The sequence below is a fragment of the Petromyzon marinus genome, chromosome 63 (assembly GCF_048934315.1).
Source record: "Petromyzon marinus isolate PM22_M1 ecotype Great Lakes invasive population chromosome 63, UKy_Petmar_22M1.pri1.0, whole genome shotgun sequence".
Lineage (NCBI taxonomy): Eukaryota > Metazoa > Chordata > Hyperoartia > Petromyzontiformes > Petromyzontidae > Petromyzon > Petromyzon marinus.
In genome coordinates this window covers 5,671,784-5,699,179 of record NC_133729.1, presented here as the reverse complement: position 1 = coordinate 5,699,179, position 27,396 = coordinate 5,671,784, and the positions used below count along the sequence as shown (strand labels likewise).

Sequence of the window (27,396 nt, the reverse complement as noted above, 5' to 3'; positions counted from 1 at the left end):
CCCTTGATTGTCGATACCAGGTGAGTAGAATTTTGTACCGCAGAGGTGGTTTTTCCAGTGAAAGGACGCAGGATTTCAGACAAAAAACGAGCCAGTTTGTAGGTGGGGGAGTTGATAGTAGAGACGATGGGACGAAGGGGTGTATCTACTTTATGTATTTTTGGTAAGCCGTTTAATATTGGTGGCCTGGCAGCAGAAGGTTTCAACGAAAACTGTTTAGATTGATCAATTAATGCGGTTGAATCAGAAATTATTTTGTTGGTTGTGTGACGAGGCTGTTGGTGGGATCTCTTTTTATTTTTGTATAACTACCATCGTCGAGTAATTCTTTAATTTTGTTGTTGTATTCTATTTTATCCATGATGACAGTAGCATTGCCCTTGTCAGCTGAGAGGACTACAATATCATCCCTCTTTTTTAATTTATATAATTCAAAACGCTCATCTTTGCTGAGGTTGCTAGCTGGCATCTTAGCGTTTTTGAGGGTTGCAGCGATTTCAGATCATGCTACGTCTGCAGCGATGTGACCCAGGCCCCTGAGAGCAACGTCTACTTGGGCAATTATATCATTAACTGGTATGTGTTTAGGTGTGACTGCAAATTTTAGACCTTTAGTTAAAACGGATTTCAGACCATCGGAAATAGAACTGTTACTGCGATTAATTACGACTTTGTTAACATCAAACTTTTTGGAGTGTGAGTCCGGTCTTTTGTTGAAGAGGAGGTTAAATTTGGAAATCAGGTTGTCCTTACATTTGGTCGACATAGTAGCAGTTGAAGAGGCAGTAATATTGTCTACATTTTTCCAATCCGATGTGGACATTGTTGCCGTCAATGATAAGTGTGATTTGTAGAGTGTCTTGTCTAACTGATCTAGTTCGGTGCGTATAAGTCTGATTTTTTCTGAGATAAGAGCTAACCTAGTTTTGAACAGAATTCGTCTCACATTAGAAGAAGTTACAGTAGCAGAGGTCAGTGTAAATGCGATTGGTATTACCCCAGAGTCGCGGCATCTCTTCAGGAAGGTGAGAGACTCGATCAGCTGAGCCTTCTTATCCCGGAGTTTGTTGAAGGATCTTAAAGTTATGTGAAAACCTTCACTGTAGAGGCGGTAAAATTTTGATTTAAAGCTTTCGTGACTGCAGAAATTCATATTCTTAGTTCTTTCGGTAAAGTCACGTTGAAGGGAAACAATAAAATAATAAAATATACATAAAACAATAAAAATTATCACGACGTTTCAACCATAACACAAACGGTCGTCATCAGGTGTGTCGGTTTGCATAAATTTATTTATTTTTAAACGGTGTATTTATTTATTTAAACAAACGGTAGCGCCACGCGCAGCGATATGGCAGTTTATTTAGAAGGACGAGTCCATCTATGTTCTGAAAAGAGGAGGGGGTAGACGAAAAATTTAATGTATGCTGTCAGAAAGCCACTGTAAGCGTGAACAATCAATTAAGACCTGAAATGGTTTATCAAATCTTTCCAATGATTGCTAAGCCAGAATCCATCTTCTCGGTTGAAATAGCAAAGGTAATTGCCTGCAATCTACCAACCCTCGAGGACCTGCACACGACAAGGTCCATGAGGCGAGCGAGGAAGATTATGGCCGATTTCTCCCACCCTGGACACTCTCTGTTTCAGCTACTCCCCTCCGGCAGAAGGGTTCGGTCCATCAGGACCAAAACCTCACGCCATAAAAACAGTTTCTTCCCATCTGCTGCTGGCCTGTTAAACAAGGCCAAGGGCTAACACTGTTTTTAACATTTGATCTACATAACGACACCTTGCCAATATTAACTATGTTACCCTATTTGTATTTTTTATTTTTAAAATTATATCTTAAAGCTATTTTATATTCGATATTTATTTAATTTTATATACTTCAGCCCCTTGGTGTTAGACATTTAACCCTTATTATAGTAAGACTTGTTTAAAACTTATTTAAGATTTTAGATTCCTATATGTTGAATGTATGCACCATCCTGCAAAAGTAAATTCCGTGTCGGTGTGAACTTACATGGCGAATAAAACCCTTTCTGATTCTGATTCTGAAACTCCGGGATAAGAAGGCTCAGCTGATCGAGTCTCTCACCTTCCTGAAGAGATGCCGCGACTCTGGGGTAATACCAATCGCATTTACACTGACCTCTGCTGCTGTAACTTCTTCTAATGCGAAACGAATTATTTTCAAAACTAGCTTAGCTCATCTCAGAAAAAATCAGACTTATACGCACCGAACTAGATCAGTTAGACAAGACACTCTTCAAATCACACTTATCATTGACGGCAACAATGTCCACATCGGATTGGGAACATGTAGACAATATGACTGCCTCTTCAGCTGCTACTATGTCGACCAAATGTAAGGACAACCTGATTTCCAAATTTAACCTCCTCTTCAACAAAAGACCGGACCCACACACCAAAAAGTTAGACGTTAACAAAGTCGTAATTAATCGCAGTAACAGTTCTATTTCCGATGGTCTGAAATCCGTTTTAGCTAAAGGTCTAAACTTTGCAGTCACACCTAAACACATACCAGTTAATGATATCATTGCCCAAGTAGACGTTGCTCTCAGGGGCCTGGGTCACATCGCTGCAGACGTAGCAAGATCTGAAATCGCTGCACCCCTCAAAAACGCTAAGATGCCAGCTAGCAACCTCAGCAAAGATGAGCGTTTTGAATTATATAAATTAAAAAAGAGGGATGATATTGTAGTCCTCTCAGCTGACAAGGGCAATGCTACTGTCATCATGGATAAAATAGAATACAACAACAAAATTAAAGAATTACTCGACGATGGTAGGTATACAAAAATAAAAAGAGATCCCACCAACAGCCTCGTCACACAAACCAACAAAATAATTTCTGATTCAACCGCATTAATTGATCAATCTAAACAGTTTTCGTTGAAACCTTCTGCTGCCAGGCCACCAATATTAAACGGCTTACCAAAAATACATAAAGTAGATACACCCCTTCGTCCCATCGTCTCTACTATCAACTCCCCCACCTACAAACTGGCTCGTTTTTTGTCTGAAATCCTGCGTCCTTTCACTGGAAAAACCACCTCTGCGGTACAAAATTCTACTCACCTGGTATCGACAATCAAGGGTATTTCCCTGTCCCCAGACGACCTGCTTGTCAGTTTTGATGTAGTTTCCTTATTCACCAAGGTTCCTGTACCTGACACCATCGCTATCATTGAAGACTTGGTTCATCAAGGACTAAATACTGAGGTACCCGCCCTGGTGAGACACTGTTTAACCAATACATACTTCACTTGGAATGGAACTTTCTACAAACAAACTGAGGGCACCCCAATTGTCTCCCCCCTATCTCCGGTTATAGCTAACATTTTCATGGATGAAATTTGAGACTGACGCCATCCGGACTGCCACTCTGTGCCCAACCTTATAAAAGAGGTACGTGGATGACACTTTTGTCATCTGGCCACATGGCCGGCCTGCTCTAGACCAATTCTTCGACCACATCAATTCCATACACCCAGTCATCAAATTTACCATGGAAGTCGAAAAAGATGGCAAGCTACCTTTTTTGCATGTCCTGATTAAAAAGAGACCTGATGGTTCAATGAGCCACTGTCTACAGGAAAGCTACCCATACGGATGTTTATCTGAAACGGGATTCCCACCACCATCCATCACAGAAGAATTATCTCATCAAGACTCTGTATCATAGAGCCCAATGCATATCCGACCAGGAACACATAGGCAGTGAACTCAAGCACGTACACCAAGCTCTTAAGGCTAATGATTACTCCGACTATACAATCCGCAAAGCTATCACTCAAACCATGAAGAAGGACCCTCTTGAGGAGCCTTTCAAAACCATCACTTTACCCTACATTGCGGGGATCACAAAAAAGATCTCCAAATCTTGAATAAACACAAGATCCAGGTCCATTTCAACACATTACATAAAATCCGTGATCTGGTTAAGTCTGTAAAAGATGTGATTCCGGACATACAATACCCTGGTTTCTACAAACTAAGTTGCCTCTGTGGTAGTAGTTACATTGGAGAAACCAAACGCCATGTCTCGGACCGCATTCGTGAACACAAAGCAGACCTTAAACACGGTAGGACCAACACCTCAGCCGTGGCAGATCATTGTTATAATTCAGTAGGCTCACATGACATTGACTTTTCCAAGACAGAGGTTCTTTGTAAGCCAGATGGCTACCATGAGAGATTCGTTCATGAGGCTATCCACATATACAAGCACAGAGACAATTTCAACCGAGAAGATGGATTCTGGCTTAGCAATCATTGGAAAGATTTGATAAACCATTTCAGGTCTTTATTGATTGTTCACGCTTACAGTGGCTTTCTGACAGCATACATTAAAAATTTTCGTCTCCCCCCTCCTCTTTTCAGAACATAGATGGACTCGTCCTTCTAAATAAAGTGCCATATCGCTGCGCGTGGCGCTAACGTTTTTCTTTTATAAATAAATAAATACACCGTTTACAAATAATTAAATTTATGCAAACCAACACACCTGATGACGACCGTTTGTGTTATGGTCGAAACGTCGTGAGAATTTTTATTGTTTTATATATATTTTATTATTTTATTGTTTCCCGTCAACGTGACTTTACCGAAATAACTAAGATTATGAATGACTGCAGTCACGAAAGCTTTAAATCAAAATTTAACTCACTTTTCTTAAGTGAAACGTAATTTATATCCATTTAATGACAATCGAGCCTACATGCGCCGCGTGCACTAGGGGCCACAGGAGGTAATGCCAGGGGTTTCAGTAGAGTGAACGGACTGGTGAATACAGAAATGATCAAGGACGGTAGTCTGCAGGTGGAGCAAGCGTCCAGTCAGCAAGAAGGATCGTGAAGGGGTGTGGCCTCAGTTGGTCTACAAGTGAGATGCACAGGAGACTTTGGGCCCTTGCAGTCAGGTCAAGTGAACTGGTCTTCAATGACGTGCCATCAAGAGACACGTGGACATCGTCATTACACATGTATAAGTTAGTTTTGGAATAGATCCACAATCCATACTTTTTTTGGTTATCAACTGTCATTAGCGCAGACAATGGAGAGTTTGGTTCTATAAAGATTAATCTTAGTTGTGCACTTTTGATATCTCATCTTACACTTATACATCACCTTTACTAGGTTACTATATGGTATAAAATGGGCAAGCAAGAAAGAAAGGCGAATGGGAATGTAAAATGTGGTGGTAAAGGCGTAGAATGCACGATGGAAATTAAATTAGATTGATGGGTGACCATGTGGATTTGGGGGCCGGGAATAAGAGTGGGGAGCAAAAGGTTCAGCTATGATAATAAGTGGGGTTTTGGAGGAAGCTCGGATGTCAGACAGCGTTTGATATAACGCCCTACCTATACTCACTTGTCCAGTGTTCTTTAAAGACTTTCAGAGAACCAGTATAGTCCAATTAATCTTTCCAGTCCTAATGTTGCGTTATAGCGAGTCTTGTACCAAGATATGATCGATCCATTAGTGGCAAATTGTTGTAAATTGCATTGCCTTTTATTTTCCAGGGAGACCCTCGTCGTGGGAGGGGAGCAGCAGCTTCATTTTAAACACAGACGCCCGAGCAGCAAGTAACGGAGCTGCTTGCATTAAGATCTTCAACTCAAACAAACAGAATCTTTCAAGGTAATGTTTATTTCAGTTTTTACCCAGGAGACAAGCATTTAAAGCTACGAGGTGGAGCCGTTGTGCAATGAGCACCATTCATGCCAATATATTCATTTGAATCCTTGCTTTATTCCCTGACGTGCATACATGTTCAACATCTGCATCACTTCTTAGCCAGCATCCTCTTCGAAGCAAAGCCTAAGCCCACGAGGATGATGGAAGCAACAGCTGCAATGGCCACCACACCAGGGTAGTTCAGGATCTCCGCTGTAAGGGAGGCAATAGATGGGGCAGCAGGTAAGGCGATGTCAGAAATACATTTTACAATTAGAACACACCAGGATGCATTTAAAATTGGGAAATCATTGAAGAAATATGCAAGAGGAATTAAGTCTAGCTTGCTGGATTTACTTTGGTTAGAGGGCCTAGAGTATTGAAAGAGACCTGGCCTAAAGCAAGTGCAAATTATTATCATGTTGCTTTGAAAACCAGCACGACGCTAATGATAGGGCAACGCACAGCGGGATAGGGCGGCATCCTCGCTGTAGACAAAGGGTCCTCTGGTGAAGATGTAGACCGGGGTATCCACGGTTTCCAAGCTGCTCCTCCTTCTCCTGGCCAGACATCCTTGCTGGCAGCGAGAGGCAGTCAAAGAAGCCTTGCAAGCTATCATTGCAGCGTGGATGTACACCTGCAGAGCATAATGAAAATAGGGAGGTTTTTTATAAAAAGCACTTGCAAAAAGGTGATAGGAACGCCCCAGACACACGGAAGAGTCCTGCCAGGTTTGAATGTACAATCTAATTAGCAAGCAATGTTTCACCATAGGGACTGTTGGGCCAGTCGAAGTTGAAACGTGTTGTTAAAATGAGGAACTCATTCCCGAACCGAAGTCCTAAATTAGACAAATTTTTGCAAGTTGTAAATTTTCTCCAGGACATTCTTGATGCAAGGCAAAGCGTAGCCAAGGCTAGATCCTACCACTCGTTGTTCACGATCGCTTTTAGCATGGTGGGACGTTGAGCTCACGTATTTTGTATCTTGAGCAGTGAAGGCGAAGGCTGGGAAGGTGAAGCGGCGGGCAGTGGCGGTGATGGTGACGTTCACGGTGCTGTCACGCAGACAGCTAGAGAGAGAAGGGCCACAGATTAAGCAGGTGGTAGGTTCGAGTACATTCAAGCCAGAGTCAAACACTAGAGAAGAGACAAGCTACGCACCCCTCTTTCACGAGATAGTATTTCCGCGGATCAACGGGGTCACTGGTGGGAGTCGCGTACAGGTCGACAGTGAACAGGGTAAGGCCGAGGCCGGTCTTGAGGGACATCTGGAGATAGAGGGTTTGACGCAGCTGCACCACTAGGGGGTAGTCGGTGGGCAGGTATGGCGCCAGGAACGTAAAGCTTTTGTAGAAATCCATCTTCAGTTCCAGTTCAGCATAGACGGTTTGGTTGAGCACAACCTTTGTGCTGTTGGGCTGGAGTGCCGAAGACGACAAGAGCTTCGTCCTCGGAATCTTGCAGCTATTATAAATATGAAGGGGATAAAGGGAAGAGCATCAGTGTTTAGGTCTGAACAAATGAAATCCTATCATTACAATAGTAGAGTTCAGTTCAAACTGTGGCATATCAAGTACTTGTTCACGTGACCAAATGGATTACGTGAATAAGTACCAACAATCAAGTTTTAAAACGAATGGCAAATTTAGCTTTTGGATAAGATCTTTAATTTGAAGGCATGCCAATCAGGGCAATATCCAGGAAATTAACATAAGGGTAACCACGACAGGCTTGGTCACGCCATTACGTGGAATGGCAAGAACGCAGTTTAGAAGACTGCGAGAACGTACGTGTCAAGCATGGCTTTTGGTTACATACATTGCATTGACCATGATGTACACGAAGTCGTAGGTGATGATGCCAAACGTGGTGCTGGGCAGAGAAATCGTTTGAGAGAAGACGAGGTCTGTGCTCGTTTCCTGTAGGGGGGAAGATACAGGCACATTAGATTTGTTTTAAAAAAGTAGGCTCTTCAGAAAAAGCACTTGGGAAAAAGTTTGATATTAGAGACCTCAAAGAAGGTGCCGCATTCTCCGAGCGAGATGTTGAACGTGATGTACGGTCCAGTTTCCGACAGTTTGCATGCAGGAGTTGCAGAGTTCATGACGAGATCAGAAGCGCCGTAGCCCAGCAGGACGCTTTTCGCGATCTTGGCAGACATCCTCTCATTGACGCACTGCACCTCATAGGTGACACCTGTACACCAGTCCATTAGGAGACCCAGGACATCATCTTCACAAAAGTTCACAGCACATGGATATGAAGTGGGTCTAATAGATCGCAAAATACTCATTAGGAAGAACAAAGCAGAGCATTTTAACACGTTCCTGAAATGAGACTCAAACAATAGCGCAGGCCAAAATAATTAGAGCCAATGCCAGTGCATTGAATATTGGTTATTTTTTTCCAACTGGTTGGTGCTGCGGTTTCAAGGACTAGTCCATTCCTGAGCTGGTGCACGACATTAAGCAGAGCAGGTTCCGTACACGAAATACTGCACCCGATAAACATATCATAGGTTCAACCAGCTACAGCTATATCTATGGTTTTATATATTTTTTATTGTTTCCCTTCAACGCGACTTTACTGAAAGAGCTAAGACTACAGCTATATCTACATTAGAGCAGCACATTTTTTTATGACCGCGCCCTGAAGTAGGTAGACTGCAATGAACACATTCCTGTGGAAGGGGCTGGTAGGAACGTTGATTGCTCGGTCAGCGGCCAGGGTCAACGGCGGCGTGGTGCATTCCGCAAATATGCCCGACTGAGGGCAGACAAGCCGGCGTGAGTAGGTTACACGTTGACTTTTATAAGGGCACCACGGGGTGACTATCCCCTCCCCACCCAGCCTCTCCCCTCTACACATAGTCCCTCCCATTTTTTTTCATATTCGAATGTCCGGATAAACGTGGACAGACATCCACAAGAATTAATCCCGGTTGCGCTTCCAGTCCACTACGCTTCGTACTAGTACCACCAGTACAAATGGGCGCTAGGTGGCGATGTTTTTATATACACCCAGATTCACGTGGATAGACATCCACAAGGAATCCCCTGCCTCCTGTGACTTAATCCCAGTTGTGCTTCCAGTCCATACAAGGGCACCACGGGGTGACCAGCCCCTCCCCACCCAGCCCCATCCCTCCCAGCCCCACCCCACCCCACGTGGACAGACATCCACATCAATCTCCTGCCTCCTGTGAAATAATCCCGGTTGGTCTTCCAGTCCACTACATTTCCTACCAGTAATATTACCAATATACACACCTGCTCGTCACCTGCACCTCCAAGCACATACTTTCGTCACCACCTTTGGAAAACTTCAGCAGTTGCACAATTGAACACAATAAACGCCGCAACAAACCCTGTGGCGCAGATATAGTCCAAGGCATCGGAAGTGTGATGACGCTAGTGGCAGTCATGTTAACGTGTAAAGCATTGCTTATACCTGCTGGGACCGTAGATGGGGGCAATTCCTCATCATCGATCGCCCTCAAGCCACGATTGGCAGCTCGATGTCCTTGAGCAAATCGACAGAACAAAGGTGGAGTTAATGTTGCAGCAAAATACGAGTACAACATCCCGTATACTCGTACAACAGCGTATCTTCCATTTAGTCATGAAGCTTGTTTGACCATGGTTAGGCACACTAGGTCAAGACCAAACCTTTCCCATTTTGCTAACCAAGAAACTTAAGTGAAAGTTATAGAATTGAAATAAAAACACATGTCAGTTCACTCTAAAGTCAGATGGTAGTTCAAAGGAATACAGATGCAATGAGAGTTGCTTACCCCTACCTTACAGCGCACCAAGCTCGTAATTACTCAGCTTAACATACAATCGGTATTGGTCAAACATTATAATGCTAGAAAGGTCCACCACAACCCTGCCGATAGCAGGGGGTACCTCGGAAAACTCACAAATAGTTAAATTTGCGATGAGTGAGGTTAAATTTTACTCAAATGGGATCACACATGAAATCCATCCTAGTGTGATGCTTGCCAGTCAATGCGCAAAAGGAGACGCGATTCCCAATTATGCTTTTGTGACTACACAAAATACGTAATGACCAGATAAAAACAAAAACAATTCAATCCTGCACTGCAAACGAGTTTCCCCATGGAGTTCTGTCGAACCCTCAACGATATTTTTCCCCAAGTGAGGGACTATGCAGTGAGCACAGTGCGAAATCCTCACCCACGAACCCAGAATCCGCAGACAAAACACCCACAGCACAGAGCACCACGACCCAACGAAGAAAAACCGCCATCTTGATACTCACACGCGATACACCTCAATGTACGTCTTGTTCGGCCATTTATAGTCGCTAAGCGTTCGCTCTGATTGGTCGCAGTGGCACGCTGTTCAATTAACTTTCGAGCCACTTATTGATGACTTTGTGTTTCGATTGCAATGCACTTACATGAGTCTGGTATGCACGCATTTCCCGTCAATGAAGGAGCGTACATTACCTTGTGTTTAGGTGAATGAGAACAGCCTGCAAGGTCATAGTAATTAGGTTATTTGATTACATTACAATAATATGAGCTGTGGAATCACTTTTATAACTTTTATTGAATGTGTTGAAATTGTATGCGTGACTGATTATACTCCATCAAATAGATAATTAAACGTATTTATATGTGTCCGCATCTTGCAAGCTCGGCAGGGTTGAACTTGGTTTGTGTTTGGATGATTGACCGTCAGTGCATCAGGCCACAGATTGCAGAGCAGCTGGGATTTAGCAGAACAGCAATCTTCTTCTTTCGTGTGGCTGATGTACATGCAGAGCAACAACTACAATTTCACCTGAACCTAACAGTTGTCTGGCGCATCTTGCTCCCACATATTTACAGTCTTTTTCGATTCACGTGTGTGTTTGGCAGAGATGAAAATAAACTTGACTTACATCTGCACCTAACTTTTTCTGCTGTCTCTTGCTCTCATTACATTGAGTGGACGTCAGCCCACATTGCCACACAGCCTCTCTGCAGCCTCCTCCTCCTCCAGCACGTGTGGGGCAACCACTCTGCACTGACGCACTTCACAGCCGAAAATAATGTACGCCATGGTGTCCTGCTCCCCGCATTCACACGGTGACCTGTCACGTAGGCCCCATTGAATTTCGGAAGCGACACATACTCCCTGGTCACACCAAAAGCGGTTTAACTCCACCCATTGGTGCCTTGAGAGGTCGAAACCAGGCATCTGGACGGATGGACCACTTGAGGTTTTTGTTCGGCACTTTCACGGCTCTCCATTCGTCACTCCAGACAGTGTGGGTATCGCACATACTCCACTCTTTGGACTGTGGTATTGCCGATACTGGGTGTCGGGACTTCATGCACACGGTTTGTCGCTGGAAAATGTCGACGTGAAGGGGTAAAGCTAGTGCCACGTGTAGTTTGTCTAACACAGGGGTGTCCAAACTTTTTTTCCCGAGGGCCACATACAGAAAAATATACGAAGGACTGGGCCACTCACTAGATGTGAGGTATACTGCCCACTTCTCATGCACTAATACTGGCAAAATCAATCAAATGCAGGTAAAATACGTTTGATAATTGAACATGTTTGAAAAAAAAGCCTCCATCATAGTTCTCCTTTAGTAGATTTGCATTGTATTTTTTTCCAAAAGTTGGCAGGTCATTCTCTCAGTGACAGCCTCAGATTGGTTCTTATGGTGCTGATTCCCCTTCATTGTCCTGTATGAAGGGAGAGACAAGAAGAGAAATAGGGGATGTGAATATTTCAAGTTTGTTACGCAAATAAATTATTGGGCTTGTTAACACATCAACTAACGTTTGTTAAAAAATTGACTGAATTTATTTGGTAATTGGGCTTATTACAAATGAAAACTGCGTATATTTTTTAGTTACCTGTAATGGGAAGAATGTTGCGCTCAGTGGGAGCAGTGATGCTGCGCTTTGTTCTGAAGGATAGCTGGCAGGTCAGGAGTAAGTTTGGTGGTTGAGATGCGAAGGACGTCACGGAGATGGCTGTCGGTCGTTCTGGTTCTCAGTCTGCTTTCATTCAGCATTAACAGAGAGAATGTCTGCTAACAGATGTATGTTGAGCCGAACAAACTCATCATTCGTTTTGTGTGGCGTCTCATCAGAGGAAACTTGGCCTTTTCCCAGCTCCGGTAGAAGTCAGGTAGGGAGGGAAGCTAATTAGTTTAACACGTAGGCTTTCGCGACCAATATTATTCATAATAAAGGTTTTTGGGTTAGATCGCGTTATTTATAAATGTGTCGTAACCCTCCACCACCCGACACGGCCAATCAGCAAAAAGTGTCACGTTGACAAAAGACAATTAGTTCACTACTTTAGCCGACCGGTGTGTTGAAGAGTGAATCCACAACATTTACAGTTTGAATTCGACGTTTCGCTGGTAATTACGGTTTTTAAAATTTTATTCAGTATCTCAGCGGAGACAACAAAAACAAAACAAAGCAAAGACCGAGGGGCCGCCCGCTCGCTCGCGCCATAAAGGCCCCGCTCGGCCACCGACCCATCCTCTGGACCGGAGTCACCCCCTGCCACAGCACTGGAGGGGCAGCCTCCCCTTCCAGTCACGCACAACTTCACTCCCGGACGCCGGCGAGGCCCCCCCCCCCCCCCCCGGTCGCCCTAGCCCACCTTGGGTAGCGGCCACTTCCATCGTTCCCTTGCGGCATCGCGCCCCATTTTCACCCGGTCCACCTCCACCACCCTTTCCAACAATCTCCTCGCAACATAACATGTCTCCAACGGGGACATCAGGGACCCCTCCAGCTCCTTCTTTCGCGCTTTCCACAGCGCCTCCTTCGTCGCTCCTATCACAGCCCACACCTGGTCCCTGTCCTCCCTCCACACCCCCCGCAGCTCTCCCCACATGACGTCCCGTGCCGTCACCCTCGACAGCGCGAAGCGGGCCAGCAACGGCTTACTCCTCCTCCAGACCTCCTGGGCAAAAGGGCACGCCACAATCACGTGCGATGCAGTTTCGTCCGCGTTGCAGCCCCTCGGACACTTGGGGGTATGCGCCATTTGGCGGCTGTACAAGAAACCCCGCATCTCCAACTTGTCCCGGACAGCCAGCCATGACAGGTCCCTCTGCTCCTTCGTGAGCGCTGCCGACAACACATTCCTCCAAATCTTCCCGTGCATCTCCCTCCTCGCACCGGCCACCTCGTCACAGGCCTCCTCCTTCTCCGCCGCAGCTCGCACCTCCCTGGGAGCCCAATGGCCCCCCCACCGGTTCAGGCCGTGCTGCCCGACGTAGCTCCCCACCACGTGGCTGACCCAGCCCACCGGCCAGTCCAAAGGAGAGCTCCTTGCTATCTCAGTCATCCCAAGCCCCCGCAACCGCCACGTCAGACGATACCTCATATAGCACGCTGCCTTGCCCCGCGGCTCCGCAGAGAAAAACAGCCGCAGCGCGTTGCAGACAAAAGTCGATTGCAGGGTATACCCCACATTTGGGGCACCCCTCCCCCCATTCCCGACCTGCAGACACACCGCAGCCCTCCTCACCCTCTCCATCCCTCCCCCCCAGATAATCCTGAAAATCGCCGAGGTCAAGGCCTTAGCCTCCCTCCCACCTGGCGGGAAAACCTGCGCCAAGTAGTTTAGGGATGGTAATATTTCTGTCTTTACCACCATAATCCTACCGGCCATCGTGAGCTGCCACCCAGCACACTTACCCAGACAGCCCTTTGCCTTACTCACCCCCTTCTCCCAGTTATTTTCCCCCATCCTATCCCCACAGAAGAACACCCCCAGTACCTTTATCCCTTTTGTTTGTAGACTCAATTCCAGCGGCCGACCCTCGAAAAGCCTCGAGTCTCCATAAACCATCAGGTCACTTTTCCCCACACTAACCTTCAATCCGGAGGCCGCGCAGAACCTCCCCATCCCCTCAATTGCCCTCCATACCGATGCTACGTCCCTGCATAGCACGGCCACATCGTCCATGTACAGGGTCACCTTTCCTTGCTCCTTGCTCCCCGGTATTACCACCCACCTAATCCTCTGGTCATTCCTTATCATCTGCCCCAGAGGCTCCATGCACATGACAAATAGTACTGGGGACATTGGGCATCCCTGCCGCACCCCGGAACCCACTGGAATGATCCCGGAGCGTTCCCCATTTATCAGGAGCCTGGCTCTGAGCCCCCCATAAAGTCGCTCCACCCACTCCACCAGGGGCCCACACACTCCCATCCTCTCCATCACCGCCAGCATGAATTCATGAGAGAGGCGGTCGAAGGCCTTGTCCAGGTCCAGACTTAGGATCCCCAATGGGCACCCCCTCTCTCTCTCGCCTTCAATCGCCTCCCTCAAAACCACCAAAGTGTCCGCGATCCTCCTCCCCGGGACTGCACACGTCTGGTCTGGCCCCACCACCTCACCCACCACCTTCCCCAGTCGCCCCGCGACTACCCTTGCCAAGATCTTGTAGTCCGCATTCAGGAGGGTTATTGGCCTCCAACTTCCCAGGTCCCTACGGTCTCCCTTCGCTTTATAAATCAATGTGACCAGGCCCTCCCGCATGTCGTCCGGCACCCGCCCCTCCTCCAGAGTTTCCCTACAAATTTGCATAATATCCTCTTTCAGGAGTTGCCAGAATTTTATATAGAAGTCCGCTGGGATCCCGTCCAGGCCTGGGGTCCTGTTCTTGTTCAGCCCCTTCACCGCCCCTTCCACTTCTTCCGGTCGAATTCTCTCCTCTAGCGCCTCTGGGTTCTCAACCCTCTTCCCCAATGCCCCCAGCAGCTCCTCCCGCTGCCACCCATCTTTCCCTTTCCTCTTATACAAATCCCCATAAAAGTCTTCCGCTACACTAATCATCCTTTCCGTCGTCACCTGTCTACCCCTAGTAGGACTAACTAGCTCCCTCATTTCATTGTCTCCCTCCCTACCCGCCTTAAAGAAAAATCTTGTACACTGTTCCCTATCCTCTGTTGCCCTGACCGTCGCCCTATACACTAATTGCCTAGTCTTCTTTTCCAGGACTGAGGCTACCCTCGCTTTCAACTCCTTTATCCTTTCTCCCACCGGGAACCCTAGCTCTAGCAGTCTATACAGCCTTTCTAACCTAGCGTTCCACTGTCTCAATTCCCTACCCACCCCCTTCCTCCTACTATAACGCTGAAATAACGTTCTTATCCTACCATTTATCTGCCCCCACCACTCCACCCACGTGGGGAAGCACACCTGCAGCGTCCTCCAGCTGGTATACGCTCGCGTGAAATCCTCCGCCACCTCCAGATCCACCAGCAAGCCCACATTCATCTTCTACACACCGTTCCCCCTCTTCACCCCACCTGGGATCACAAGCCCTGCCACCACCATTCTGTGATCCGAGACGGGAAAAGGTTCCACCACCGCACTTCCCACATTCACCTTGTCCGAGACGAAAATAAAGTCGATACGTGACTGTGTGCCCCCACTCTTATCCGCCCACGTGAACCCTGGCCGCGTGCCATGCACCCTCCTGAACGTATCCACCATCCCAAAGTCCTCCATCAACTCCCTCAGTTTCCTGGAAGAGGAATCTAACTTCCTCCTCCCCTTTACCGACACCAGATCTGCCAGACACAACGGGCAGTTAAAATCGCCCCCCACAATGACCTGCCTCCTGGTGGCCAGTAGGCCCGCCAGGCTCTCTCACACCTCCGTCCTGTCCATACATCGTACCGGGGCATACACATTTATCAGCCGTAGCTCCACACCCTGGTAAGATGCATCTACACAGAGGAGCCGACCCGGTATTATTTCCTGGGTCCCTTCCACTCTCATTCCCCTTCTTCCTAGGAGGGTAACCACGCCTGTACATCTGTTCCCGTTGCTGCCAGACCAAATGTAGTGTCCCTTCCATTCGTCCAGCAGAGCCTCCGACCCTAGGGTATAGGGTAGGTGACATTCTTGGAAGAAAATTACGTCACGTCTGGTGATCTGCAGCCACTGCATAATTGCCCCTCTCCTTCCCTTCCCCTTCATTCCTCTCACATTAACAGATGCTACAGATATGTCTATGCCGAGGCGTGATTATTCCGTGTCGGACTCCGGTGCGCGCTCCCCCCGTCTGCCTTTGTCCGTCTTCTCCTTCACCTTTTTTCTCCCCTTCAACCTCCGGGGCTTCCCCCGGTTCAAACGTCCCCCCCCCTTCCGCCCACCTCCACCCAGATTCCCCCGAATCCGGCGAGGATCCTGAAAGGCTGGCATCTTGCTGGGGACTAGCTTCTTTCAGAACTCTATCCAGCTTCCGTTTTCTCCCTCCCCGATTCCTCCCATGCGTCATCCGCTTCTTCCTCCACCCGCTGCCCCTCCTTGCCCTCCTCCTCGCCCATCACCTCCGCCCAGTCCCCCACTGGGGTTTCCGAGCCCTCTTCTTCATCTCCCCTCCCCTCCTCCCCCCCTCCAATGGTGGTGGTGCTCCCTCCCCCACAGATCCCCCCCCCCCCTCACCCTCCCCAGGGGGTCGTGGTTCCTCCAACTCTCCTTTCCCTTACCCTCCATGCATCTGGCCCGCTTCCCGTCTGGCCACCTCCTCCGCTGCCTCCTCTACCTGTCCACTCCGACATGCCCGCACCCTGTTAGCATAGGACTCTGGGCAGGTCCAATACAGATGCCCTCTGCTGCCGCACAGGTTGCAAAGGGCCGGCTCCCCACATTCCTCCACCGTCGTGTGGTCCAGCGCCCTGCACCTGTAACAAACGCGTGCCACGCACGCTGCCGCCAGGTGCCCCCCTCCCCCACACCTCCTACACAGTTTGGGCTGTCCCGCATAGACAACATAGCCCCTGTTCCCCCCAATGTTCAATGCGCTCGGGACGTGCCTCAGTGCCCCCCCCCCCTCCGTCTTCAGACGCACCCTCCATTGTCTGGCCCCCGTCCATATCCCCGCCGCATCCAGCACCATCTTGCAACCCGACAGCACCCCACAATGCTGCCTCAGCCACACCTCCACGTCCTGATCATACAATGCTTCATTGTAAAGGAACACGGTCACAACCTTTGTCTCCAGGGCCGACAGTAACCGCGTCCTCATTGAGGTTAGCGGCTTCTCCCCTGCCTTCTCCTCGAAATGGGCAAGGAAATTTTGCAGCAGAATGTTGGAGTTGAAGCTCACATCAAACGCCCTCCCCCCCGGCAGAGCAATCAAGCAATAGAGGTTCTCCACCTCCACCCGCAGCATCCCAAGCACCACCGACCTCACGAAGGTCGTCCTGTCCAGGGTCACCCCCTCTTCTACATCTTCCTTGAATTCAACTCGCACGCAGTTGTGCCTCCTGGCCTGCATCGGGGTCAGGCCTGCCCCAGCTCCGATGCGCCACCTCCCCGCTCCTCCGCTGGGCCTCCCCGCACCCACCAGGCCAGCGCCCGCGGTCTTCTCCCTCCACTGCCCCTCCCCCAGCCCCTGGGCTGCAGGCGCCTCTCCTGCCCCTTCCTCCCCATTCTGGTCCGGGGCACTCCAACTCCATCCTCCCGGCGCTCCCCCTCGTTCTCCTCCCCGCTCCTCCCTCCCCGCACTCTCCAGCCCATCCACCCCCTCCACTCTCTTCCCTCGTTGCGCCTCACCCAACATCACCCCCGCACCAGACGGGCTCGCGCCGCTCCTCCGGTCGCTCGCAGCACCCCGGGCGTCTTCCTTGGTACGCGACGTGCGCCGCGACTCCGTCTCCATCCCCGCCATCTCCACGTGGCCGCTGCAGCGGGGTCACTCCTCCCGCGGCGCCTGTGGCTCCCCCACCCTCCGGCAGCAAGGCCACACCAGACCACCCGGCCTGGGGCCCTCGCACACCCCGGGGTGGCTGGAGAACCCACGAGACACCGAGGAGCGCTGCGGTAGTGCGTCAGGAAGAACAGGAACAGGAACGCGTTTCGCTGGTAAATACATCCAGCATCATCAAGCAATTCGCCAGAATGGTAAAGCCCTCACTTGCTCCTAGTCTTAAATGGAGCAGCAGGGTGACGTCATCATTTAACTCATTCAGGTGCAGTAATTATATAATCGATTGGTAATCAGTCAATGGCTATGATTAATAATGAGTTGAAGATTAGTAATTAGTTGTAATGTGTGTTATTGTCATTATATGCTACGTTAGTAATCTGTTAATTAGTATGTGTTTCCCTTGTGAGGAATTGTAACATGTATTATTTAATAATATGCTTCCAAGCCGCACTAAGCCTATAGCTATCAGAGCGATTAAAGTTATTTCTATTTCTCTCAATTTCAATGGATTCTCTAATTAGTCTTTGCCAGTAATAATTAGTTTTACACAACACTTCAACGTTATCAAAATCAATTGAGTGTCCTTGTTGACAAGCATATTCTGCCACTGCCGACAGTTGTGTTTGAGATCATTTATTTCTTTGGTGTTCTTTTAGTCTTATGCTGATGTTACGTCCCGTCTGTCCAATAAACATAAACAATTAATCCGATATACACCTTCTGTTGATTATTTAGGTAATTCGTCTTTAGTGCAAGATACTAGTTTTTGAATGTTGTGTACTTTACCAAATCTAACTGTAATGTTTTGCTTTTGCAAAATATGGGGCTAATTTGTCAGTTACTCCTGAGATATATGGAATTTTAATTGTTTTAACAATATGATCACTTTAATCAGTGTTGCTTTGCGATTGTGATTTGGCATTCAGTGCTCTGTTAATTTGAGTATTATTGTAGCCATTCTGTCGTAATGCTTCTTTAACGTGTTTGATCTCTCTCACTAGAGACTAGACTTTCACCATCTGACACTGTTTTAGCCCGATGTATGAGCGTCTTGATAAGAGAGGATTTCTGAGCTGGTTGATGATGCGAATATGCATTCAGATAGGCATCAGTGTGCGTTTGCTTTCTGTAAACGCTGTGTTATTTTACCGTTAAGGCCATGTCCAAGCAAAATATCTAGTAACGGGAGTGTGTTATTACCTCCATTTCCATGGTGAACTGGATGGTCGGGTTTTGTGCATTGAGATTGTTTAGAAAATCATTAAGTGTATCTTTACCATGTGGCCAGACAACCAAAGTGTCCTCCACATATCTAAACCAAAAATATAGTTTTAATGTGCTCGAGGCAAGTGCTCTTATTTCAAAGTTTTCCATGTACAGATTTGCTATAACAGGAGATAAAGGAGAGCCCATTGATGCTCCTTCCTTTTGTTTCAAGAAATCCCCTTTCCATAAGAAGTAAGTGTTATTTAAACAACGGTCAGCAAGTTTTGGAATATCTTTTGGTAAACTTGTATTCTTTACTAGTTTATCAAGTAATTTAAGCGATTCGTTCACTGGAACCTTAGTGAATAGAGAAATCACATCAAAACTTACCAGAATATCATTAGGATTAAGTTTAATATCTTTAATCACATATTCTTGGTTCTTTCGGAAAAGTCACGTTGAAGGGAAACAATAAAATAATAAAATATAAAAAACAATAAAATGTATTGTTTCCCTTCAACGTGACTTTACCGAAAGAACCAAGAATATGAATCCCTGCAGTCACGAAAGCTTTAAATCAAAATCTTTAATCACATTCACAAGATGTTCTGAATTTCTTATGCATGAAGATGTCCTACCGATGTAGGGCTGTATTTGTTTAGTTATATATTTTGCTAATTTATAAGTGGCAGAGCCAATTGTATTGACTATGGGTCGTAATGGGATGCCGATTTTATGAATCTTTGGTAGCCCATACAGTCTAGGTGGTTTTGAGGCCCTTGGCTTAATTTGGTGTTGCTCATTCTTAGGTATTAATGAATTTGCAATTATTGCAGTAGTCTTACATTCTAAAGTATTAGTTGGATCTCGTTTAATTTTAATGTAGGTGCTTTCCTCTACTAAATGTATAATTGTATTATCATGATCGGCTCGTGACATCACTACAGTAGTGCGGCCTTTATCAGCTGCCAGGATTTAGATATCTTTATTTACACGGAGCTCTCTGAAGGCTTTTGCTTCGTTAGAGCTAATATTTACTTTTGGAACTTTGCTATTCTCAATTATTTTGGCAACCTCGTGTCTAGTCATCTATGCGATTAAAGTTCGTGATTTGAATGTCAAATCACGAACTTTAATCGCTCTGATAGCTTTAGGCTTAGTGCGGCTTGGAAGAGTGTTATTAAATAATACGTATTACGATTCCTTATAAGGGAAACACATACTAATTAACAGATTACTAACGTAACATATAATCACAATAACACATATTACAACTAATTACTAATCTACAACTCATTACTAATTATAACCATTGACTGATTACCAATTGATTATATAATTACTGCACCTGAATGAGTTAAATGATGACGTCACTCTGCTGCTCTATTTAAGACCGGGAGCAAATGAGGGCTTTCCCATTCTGGCGAATTGCCCGATGATGCTGGATGTAATTACCAGCGAAACGTTGTATTCAAACTGTAAATGTTGTGGATTCACTCTTCAACACACCGGTGGGCTAAAGTAGTGAACTAATTGTCTCTTGTCAACGTGACACTTTTTTGCTGATTGGCCGTGTCGGGTGGTGGAGGGTTACGACACATTTATAAAAAACACGATCTAACCCAATAACCTTTATTATGAATAATATTGGTCGCGAAAGCCTACGTGTTAAACTAATTAGCTTCTCTCCCTACCTGACTTCTACCAGAGCTGGGAAAAGGCCAAGTTTCCTCTGATGAGACGACACACAAAACGAATGATGAGTTTGTTCGGCTCAATATACATCTGTTAGCAGACATTCTCTCTGTTAACGCTGAATGAAAGCAGACTGAGAACCAGAACGACCGACAGCCATCTGCGTGACGTCCTTCGCATCTCAACCACCAAACTTACTCCTGACCTGCCAGCTATCCTTCAGAACAAAGCGCAGCATCACTGCTCCCATTGAGCGCAACATTCTTCCCATTACAGGTAAGTAAAAAATATACGCAGTTTTCATTTGTTAATAAGCCCAATTACAAAATAAATTCAGTCAATTTTTTAACAAACGTTAGTTGATGTGTTAACAAGCCCAATAATTTATTTGTGTAACAAACTTGAAATATTCACATCCACTATTTATCTTCGTGTCTCTCCCTTCATACAGGACAATGAAGGGGAATCAGCACCATAAGAACCAAACTGAGGCTGTCACTGAGAGAATGACCTGCCAACTTTTGGAAAAAATGCAATGAAAATCTACTAATGGAGAACTATGATGGAGGCTTTTTTCTTCAAACATGTTCAATTATCAAACGTATTTTACCTGCATTTGATTGATTTTGCCAATATTAGTGCATGAGAAGTGGGCAGTATACCTCACATCCAGTGAGTGGCCCAGTCCTTCGTATATTTTTCTGTATGTGGCCCTCGGGAAAAAAAGTTTGGACACCCCTGTGCTAGACAAACTAAACGTGGCACTAGCTTTACCCCTTCACGTCGACATTTTCCAGCGACCAACCGTGTGCATGAAGTCCCGACACCCAGTATCGGCAATACCACAGTCCGAAGAGTGGAGTATGTGCGATACCCACACTGTCTGGAGTGACGAATGGAGAGCCGTGAAAGTGCCGAACAAAACCTCAAGTGGTCCATCCGTCCAGATGCCTAGTTTCGACCTCTTAAGGCACCAATGGGTGGAGTTAAACCGCTTGCGGTGTGACCAGGGAGTTTGTGCCGCTTCCGAAATTCGATGGGGCCTACGTGACACGTCACCGTGTGAATGCAGGGAGCAGGACACCATTGCGCACATTATTTTTGGCTGTGAAGTGCGTCAGTGCAGAGTGGTTGCCCCACACGTGCTGGAGGAGGAGGAGGCTGCAGAGTGGCTGTGTGGCAATGTGGGCTGACGTCCACTCAATATAATGAGAGCAAGAGGTACCAGAAAAAGTTAGGTACAGATGTAAGTCAAGTTTATTTTCATCTCTGCCAAACACACACGTGAATCGAAAAAGACTGTAAATATGTGGGAGCAAGATGCGCCAGACAACTGTTAGGTTCAGGTGAAATTGTAGTTGTTGCTCTGCATGTACATCAGCCACACGAAAGAAGAAGATTGCTGTTCTGCTATATCCCAGCTGCTCTACAATCTGTGGCCTAATGCACTGACGCTCAATCATCCAAACACAAACCAAGTTCAACCCTGCCGAGCTTGCAAGATGCGGACACATATAAATACGTTTAATTATCTATTTGATGGAGTATAATCAGTCACGCATACAATTTCAACACATTCAATAAAAGTAATAAAAGTGATTCCACAGCTCATATTATTGTAATGTAATCAAATAACCTAATTACTATGACCTTGCAGGCTGTTCTCATTCACCTAAATACAAGGTATTGTACGCTTCTTCATTGACGGGAAATGCGTGCATACCAGACTCATGTAAGTGCATTGCAATCGAAACACAAAGTCATCAATAAGTGGCTCGAAAGTTAATTGAACAGCGTGCCACTGCCACCAATCAGAGGGAACGCTTAGCGACTATAAATGGCCGAACAAGACACCCACTCAGGTTATCTCGCGTGAGCATTAAGATGGCGGTTTTTCTTCGTTGGGTGGTGGTGCTCTGTGCTGTGGGTGTTTTGTCTGCGGATTCTGGGTTCGTGGGTGAGGATTTCGCACTGTGCTCATTGCATAGTCCCTCACTTGGGAAAAAAAATCGTTGAGGGTTCGACAGAACTCCATGGGGAAACTCGTTAAGCAGTGCAGGATTGAATTGTTTTTGTTTTTATCTGGTCATTACGTATTTTGTGTAGTCACGAAAGCATCATTGGGAATCGCGTCTCCTTTTGCGCATTGACTGGCAAGCTTCACACTAGGATGGATTTCATGTGTGATTCCATTTGAGTAAAATTAAACGTCGCTCATCGCAAATTTAATCATTTGTGAGTTTTCCGACGTATCCCCCTGCCATCGGCAGGGTTTTGGTGGACCTTTCTAGCATTAGAATGTTTGACCAATACCGATTGTATGTTAAGCTGAGTAATTACGAGCTTGGTGCGCTGTAAGGTAGGGGTAAGCAACTCTCATTGCATCTGTATTCCTTTGAACTTCCATCTGACTTTAGAGTGAACTGACATGTGTTTTTTTATTTCAATTCTATAACTTTCAGTTACGTTTCTTGGTTAGCAAAATGGGAAAGGTTTGCTCTTGACATAGTGTGCCTAACCATGGTCAAACAAGCTTCATGACTAAATGGAAGATACGCTGTTGTACGAGTATACGGGATGTTGCACTCGTATTTTGATGCAACATTAACTCCACCTTTGTTCTGTCGATTTTCTCAAGGACATCGAGCTGCCAATCGTGGCATGAGGGCGATCGATGATTAGGAATTGCCCCCATCTACGGTCCCAGCAGGTATAAGCAATGCTTTACAAGTTAACATGACTGCCACTAGGGTCATCACACTTCCGATGCCTTGGACTATATCTGCGCCATAGGGTTTGTTGCGGCGTTTATTGTGTTCAATTATGCAACTGCTGAAGTTTTCCAAAGGTGGTGACGAAATTATGTGCTTGGAGGTGCAGGTGACGACCAGGTGTGTATATTGGTAATATTACTGGTAGGAAATGTAGTGGACTGGAAGACCAACCGGGATTATTTCACAGGAGGCAGGAGGTTGATTGTGGATGTCTGTCCACGTGGGGTGGGGCTGGGAGGGATGGGGCTGGGTGGGGAGGGGCTGGTCACCCCGTGGTGCCCTTGTATGGACTGGAAGCACAACTGGGATTAATTCACAGGAGGCAGGGGATTAATTGTGGATGTCTGTCCACGTGAGTCTGGATATATAAACTTCGCCACTTAGCGCCCATTTGTACTGGTGGTACTGGTACGAAGCGTAGTGGACTGGAAGCGCAACCGGGATTAAATCTTGTGGATGTCTGTCCACGTTTATCCGGACATTCGAATATAAAAAAATGGGAGGGGAGGGACTAGATGTAGAGGGGTAGAGGCTGGGTGGGGAGGGGATAGTCACCCCGTGGTGCCCTTATAAAAGTCAACGTGTAACCTACTCACGCCTGCTTGTCTTCTTTCAGTCGGGCATATTTGCGGAATGCACCACGCCGCCGTTGACCCTGGCCGCTGACCGAGCAACCAACGCTCCTACCAGCCCCTCCCTAACTACTTCAGAGCGCGGTCATGAAAGAATGTGCTGCTCTAATGTAGATATAGCTATATTCTTACCTCTTTCAGTAAAGTCACGTTGAAGGGAAACAATAAAATAATATATATATAAAACCATAGATATAGCTGTAGGTGGATGAACCTATGTTATGTTTATCGGGTGCAGTATTTCGTGTACGGAACCTGCTCTGCTTAATGTCGTGCACCAGCTCAGGAATGGACTAGTCTTTGAAACCGCAGCACCAACCAGTTGGAAAAAATAACCAATATTCAATGCACTGGCATTGGCTCTAATTATTTTGGCCTGCGCGATTGTTTGAGTCTCATTTCAGAAACGTGTTAAAATGCTCTGCTTTGTTCTTCCTAATGAGTATTTTGCGATCTATTAGACCCACTTCATATCCATGTGCTGCGAACTTTTGTGAAGATGATGTCCTGGGTCTCCTAATGGACTGGTGTACAGGTGTCACCTACGAGGTGCAGTGCGTCAATGAGAGGATGTCTGCCAAGATCGCGAAAAGCGTCCTGCTGGGCTACGGCGCTTCTGATCTCGTCATGAACTCTGCAACTCCTGCATGCAAACTGTCGGAAACTGGACCGTACATTACGTTCAACATCTCGCTCGGAGAATGCGGCACCTTCTTTGAGGTCTCTAATATCAAACTTTTCCCAAGTGCTTTATCTTGAGCCTGCTTTTTTAAAACAAATCTAATGTGCCATGTGTCTTCCCCACTACAGGAAACGAGCACAGACCTCGTCTTCTCTCAAACGATTTCTCTGCCCAGCACCACGTTTGGCATCATCACCTACGACTTCGTGTACATCATGGTCAATGCAATGTATGTAACCAAAAGCCATGCTTGACGCGTACGTTCTCGCCGTCTTCTAAACTGCGTTCTTGCCATTCCACGTAATGGCGTGACCAAGCCTGTCGTGGTTACCTTTATGTTAATTTCCTGGATATTGACCTGATTGGCATGCCTTCAAATGAAAGATCTTGTCCAAAAGCTAAATTTGTCATTCGTTTTAAAACTTGCTGCCCAACTGAAAAACATGATTGTTGGTACTTATTCACGTAATCCATTTGGTCACGTGAACAAGTACTTGTTGCGCCACAGTTTGAATTGAACTCTACTATTGTAATTATAGGATTTCATTTGTTCAGACCTAGACACTGATGCTCTTCCATTTATTATCCCCTTCATTTTTATAATAGCTGCAAGATTCCAAGGACGAAGCTCTTGTCGTCTTCGGCACTCCAGCCCAACAGCACAAAGGTTGTGCTCAACCAAACCGTGTATGCTGAACTGGAACTGAAGATGGATTTCTACAAAAGCTTTACGTTCCTGGCGCCATACCTGCCCACCGACTACCCCCTAGTGGTGCAGCTGCGCCAAATCCTCTATCTCCAGATGTCCCTCAAGACCGGCCTCGGCCTTACCCTGTTCACTGTCGACCTGTACGCAACTCCCACCAGTGACCCCCTTGATCCGCGGAAATACTATCTCGTGAAAGAGGGGTGCGTAGCTTGTCTCTTCTCTAGTGTTTCACTCTGGCTTAAATGTACTCGAGCCTACCACCTGTTTTAATCTGTGGCCCTTCTCTCTCTAGCTGTCTGCGTGACAGCACCGTGAACGTCACCATCACCGCCACTGCCCGCCGCTTCACCTTCCCAGCCTTCGCCTTCACTGCTCAAGATACCAAATACGTGAGCTCGACGTCCCACCATGCTAAACGCGATCGTGAACTTCGAGTGGTAGGATCTAGCCTTGGCTACGCTTTGCCTTGCATCAAGAATGTCCTGGAGAAAATTTACAACTTGCAAACATTTGTCTAATTTAGGACGTCGGTTTGGGAATGCGTTTTCTCATTTTATCAACACTTGTTTCAACTTCGACTGGCCCAACAGTCCCTATGGTGAAACGTTGCTTGCTAATTAGATTGTACATTCAAACCTGGCAGGACTCTTCGGTGTGTCTGGGGCGTTCCTATCACCTTATTGGAAGTGCTTTTTTTATAAAAACCTCCCTATTTTCATTATGCTTTGCAGGTGTACGTCCACGCTGCAATGATAGCTTGCAAGGCTTCTTTGACTGCCTCTCGCTGCCAGCAAGGATGTCTGGCCAGGAGAAGGAGGAGCAGCTTGGAAACCGTGGATACCCCGGTCTACATCTTCACCAGAGGACCCTTTGTCTACAGCGAGGATGCCGCCCTATCCCGCTGTGCGTTGCCCTATCAGTAGCGTCGTGCTGGTTTCCAAAACAACATGATAATGATTTGCACTTGCTTTAGGCCAGGTCTCTATTTCAATACTCTAGGCCCTCTATCCAAAGTGTAAATCCAGCAAGCTAGAATTAATTCCTCTTGCATATTTCTTCAATGATTTCCCAATTTTGAATGCATCCTAGTGTTTTAATTGTAAAATGTATTTCTGACATCGCCTTACCTGCTGCCTCATCTATTGCCCCCTTTACAGCGGAGATCCTGAACTACCCTGGTGTGGTGGCCATTGCAGCAGTTGCTTCCATCATCCTCTTGGGCCTGGGCTTTGCTTCGAAGAGGATGCTGGCTAAGAAGTGATGCAGATGTTTAACATGTATTCGTGCCATTGAATAAAGCAAGTATTCAAATGGATATATTGGCATGAATGGTGCTTGTTGCACAACGGCTCCACCTAGTCGCCTTGCATGCTTGTCTCCTGGTTAAAAACTGAAATAAACACTGCCTTGAAAGATCCAGTTTGGGTTGATCTTCATGCAAGCAGCTCCGTTACTTGCCGCTCGCACGTTCAGTTCGTGTTTAAAATGAAGCTGCTGCCCCCTTCCCACGACGACGGTCTCCCTGGAAAATAAAAGCCAATGCAATTTACAGCATTTTGCCACTAATGGATCGAGCATATCTTGGTACAACACTCGATATAACGCAACATTAGGACTGGAAAGGTTAATTGGACTAGACTGTTCTTCTGACAATCATTTTAAAGAACACTGGACAGAAGCGAGTATAGGTAGGGGGCGTTATAACAAACGCTGTCTGACATCCGAGCTTCCTCCAAAACCCCACTTATTCTCATAGCTGAACCTTTTGCTCCCCACTCTTGTGTTCCCGGTCCCCACCTCCACATGGTCACCCATCAATCTATTAATTTAATTTCCATCGTGTATTCTATTCCTTTGCCACCACCGCATTTTACTTTCCCATCCACCCTTCTCGTTTCTTGCTTACCCATCTTAATCCATATAGTAACCTCGTAAAGGTGATGTATCAGTGTAGGATAAGATGTCAAAAGTGCACAACTACGATAGTCTTTATAGAACCCAACTCTCCATTGTCTGCGCTAATGACAGTTGATAACCAAAAAAGTATGGATTTTGTGGATCTATTCCTAAAATAACTTATACAGGTGTAATGACGATTTCCACGTGTCTCTTGATGGCACTACATTGAAGACCCGTTCACTTGACCTGACTGCAAGGGCCGAAAGTCTCCAGGGCATCTCCCTTGTAGACCAACTGAGGCCACACCCCTTCATGATCCTTCTTGCTGACTGGATGCTTGCTCCACCTGTAGACTACCGTCCTCG

General features: G+C 46.4%; 2 protein-coding genes across 5 annotated transcripts in view; one reads left to right on the top strand and one right to left on the bottom strand.

The window, feature by feature from the left end:
• The window catches only part of LOC116956108 (ZP domain-containing protein-like), a 129,031-nt gene that overhangs the window by 48,144 nt on the left and 53,491 nt on the right, over positions 1-27,396 (top strand). Inside the window, exons 1-8 of one of the 3 annotated variants that reach the window (XM_032977560.2) lie at positions 22,195-22,292; positions 22,974-23,045; positions 24,277-24,461; positions 24,552-24,652; positions 25,030-25,332; positions 25,425-25,521; positions 25,864-26,035; positions 26,290-26,545. The exons of 1 other annotated variant lie outside the window; for it this stretch is intronic. In XM_032977560.2, the coding sequence (XP_032833451.2) occupies positions 24,312-24,461; positions 24,552-24,652; positions 25,030-25,332; positions 25,425-25,521; positions 25,864-26,035; positions 26,290-26,393 (927 nt within the window). In that variant the 5' untranslated portion in view covers positions 22,195-22,292; positions 22,974-23,045; positions 24,277-24,311 and the 3' untranslated portion in view covers positions 26,394-26,545. Of the gene's footprint in view, positions 1-22,194; positions 22,293-22,973; positions 23,046-24,276; positions 24,462-24,551; positions 24,653-25,029; positions 25,333-25,424; positions 25,522-25,863; positions 26,036-26,289; positions 26,546-27,396 lie in introns of those variants that run through there. One more of the 3 variants, XM_076053904.1, reaches the window with a different exon arrangement.
• Positions 5,663-10,018, bottom strand: LOC116956116 (CUB and zona pellucida-like domain-containing protein 1). Of its 2 annotated transcripts, XM_076053898.1 has the most exons (8): positions 9,910-10,017; positions 9,161-9,232; positions 7,722-7,906; positions 7,529-7,629; positions 6,872-7,174; positions 6,684-6,780; positions 6,174-6,345; positions 5,663-5,921 (listed from the first exon to the last, which is right to left on the bottom strand). In XM_076053898.1, exons 1-8 carry the CDS (start codon positions 9,980-9,982, stop codon positions 5,818-5,820), a joined length of 1,107 nt encoding a protein of 368 aa, XP_075910013.1. In that variant the 5' UTR covers positions 9,983-10,017; the 3' UTR covers positions 5,663-5,817. The 2 variants fall into 2 exon arrangements, with proteins under 2 accessions (XP_075910013.1, XP_075910014.1); XM_076053899.1 differs by lacking the exon at positions 6,872-7,174 and having other exon boundaries at positions 9,910-10,018.

Coding starts and splice junctions, on each gene's coding strand:
- LOC116956116 (XM_076053898.1), bottom strand. CDS start 9,982: ATGGCGGTTTTTCTTCGTTGGGTCGTGGTGCTCTGTGCTGTGGGTGTT. Junction 9,233..9,909: donor TGCGGATTCTGGGTTCGTGG/GTGAGGATTTCG, acceptor GATTTGCTCAAG/GACATCGAGCTGCCAATCGT. Junction 5,922..6,173: donor GGATGCCGCCCTATCCCGCT/GTGCGTTGCCCT, acceptor CCTCCCTTACAG/CGGAGATCCTGAACTACCCT.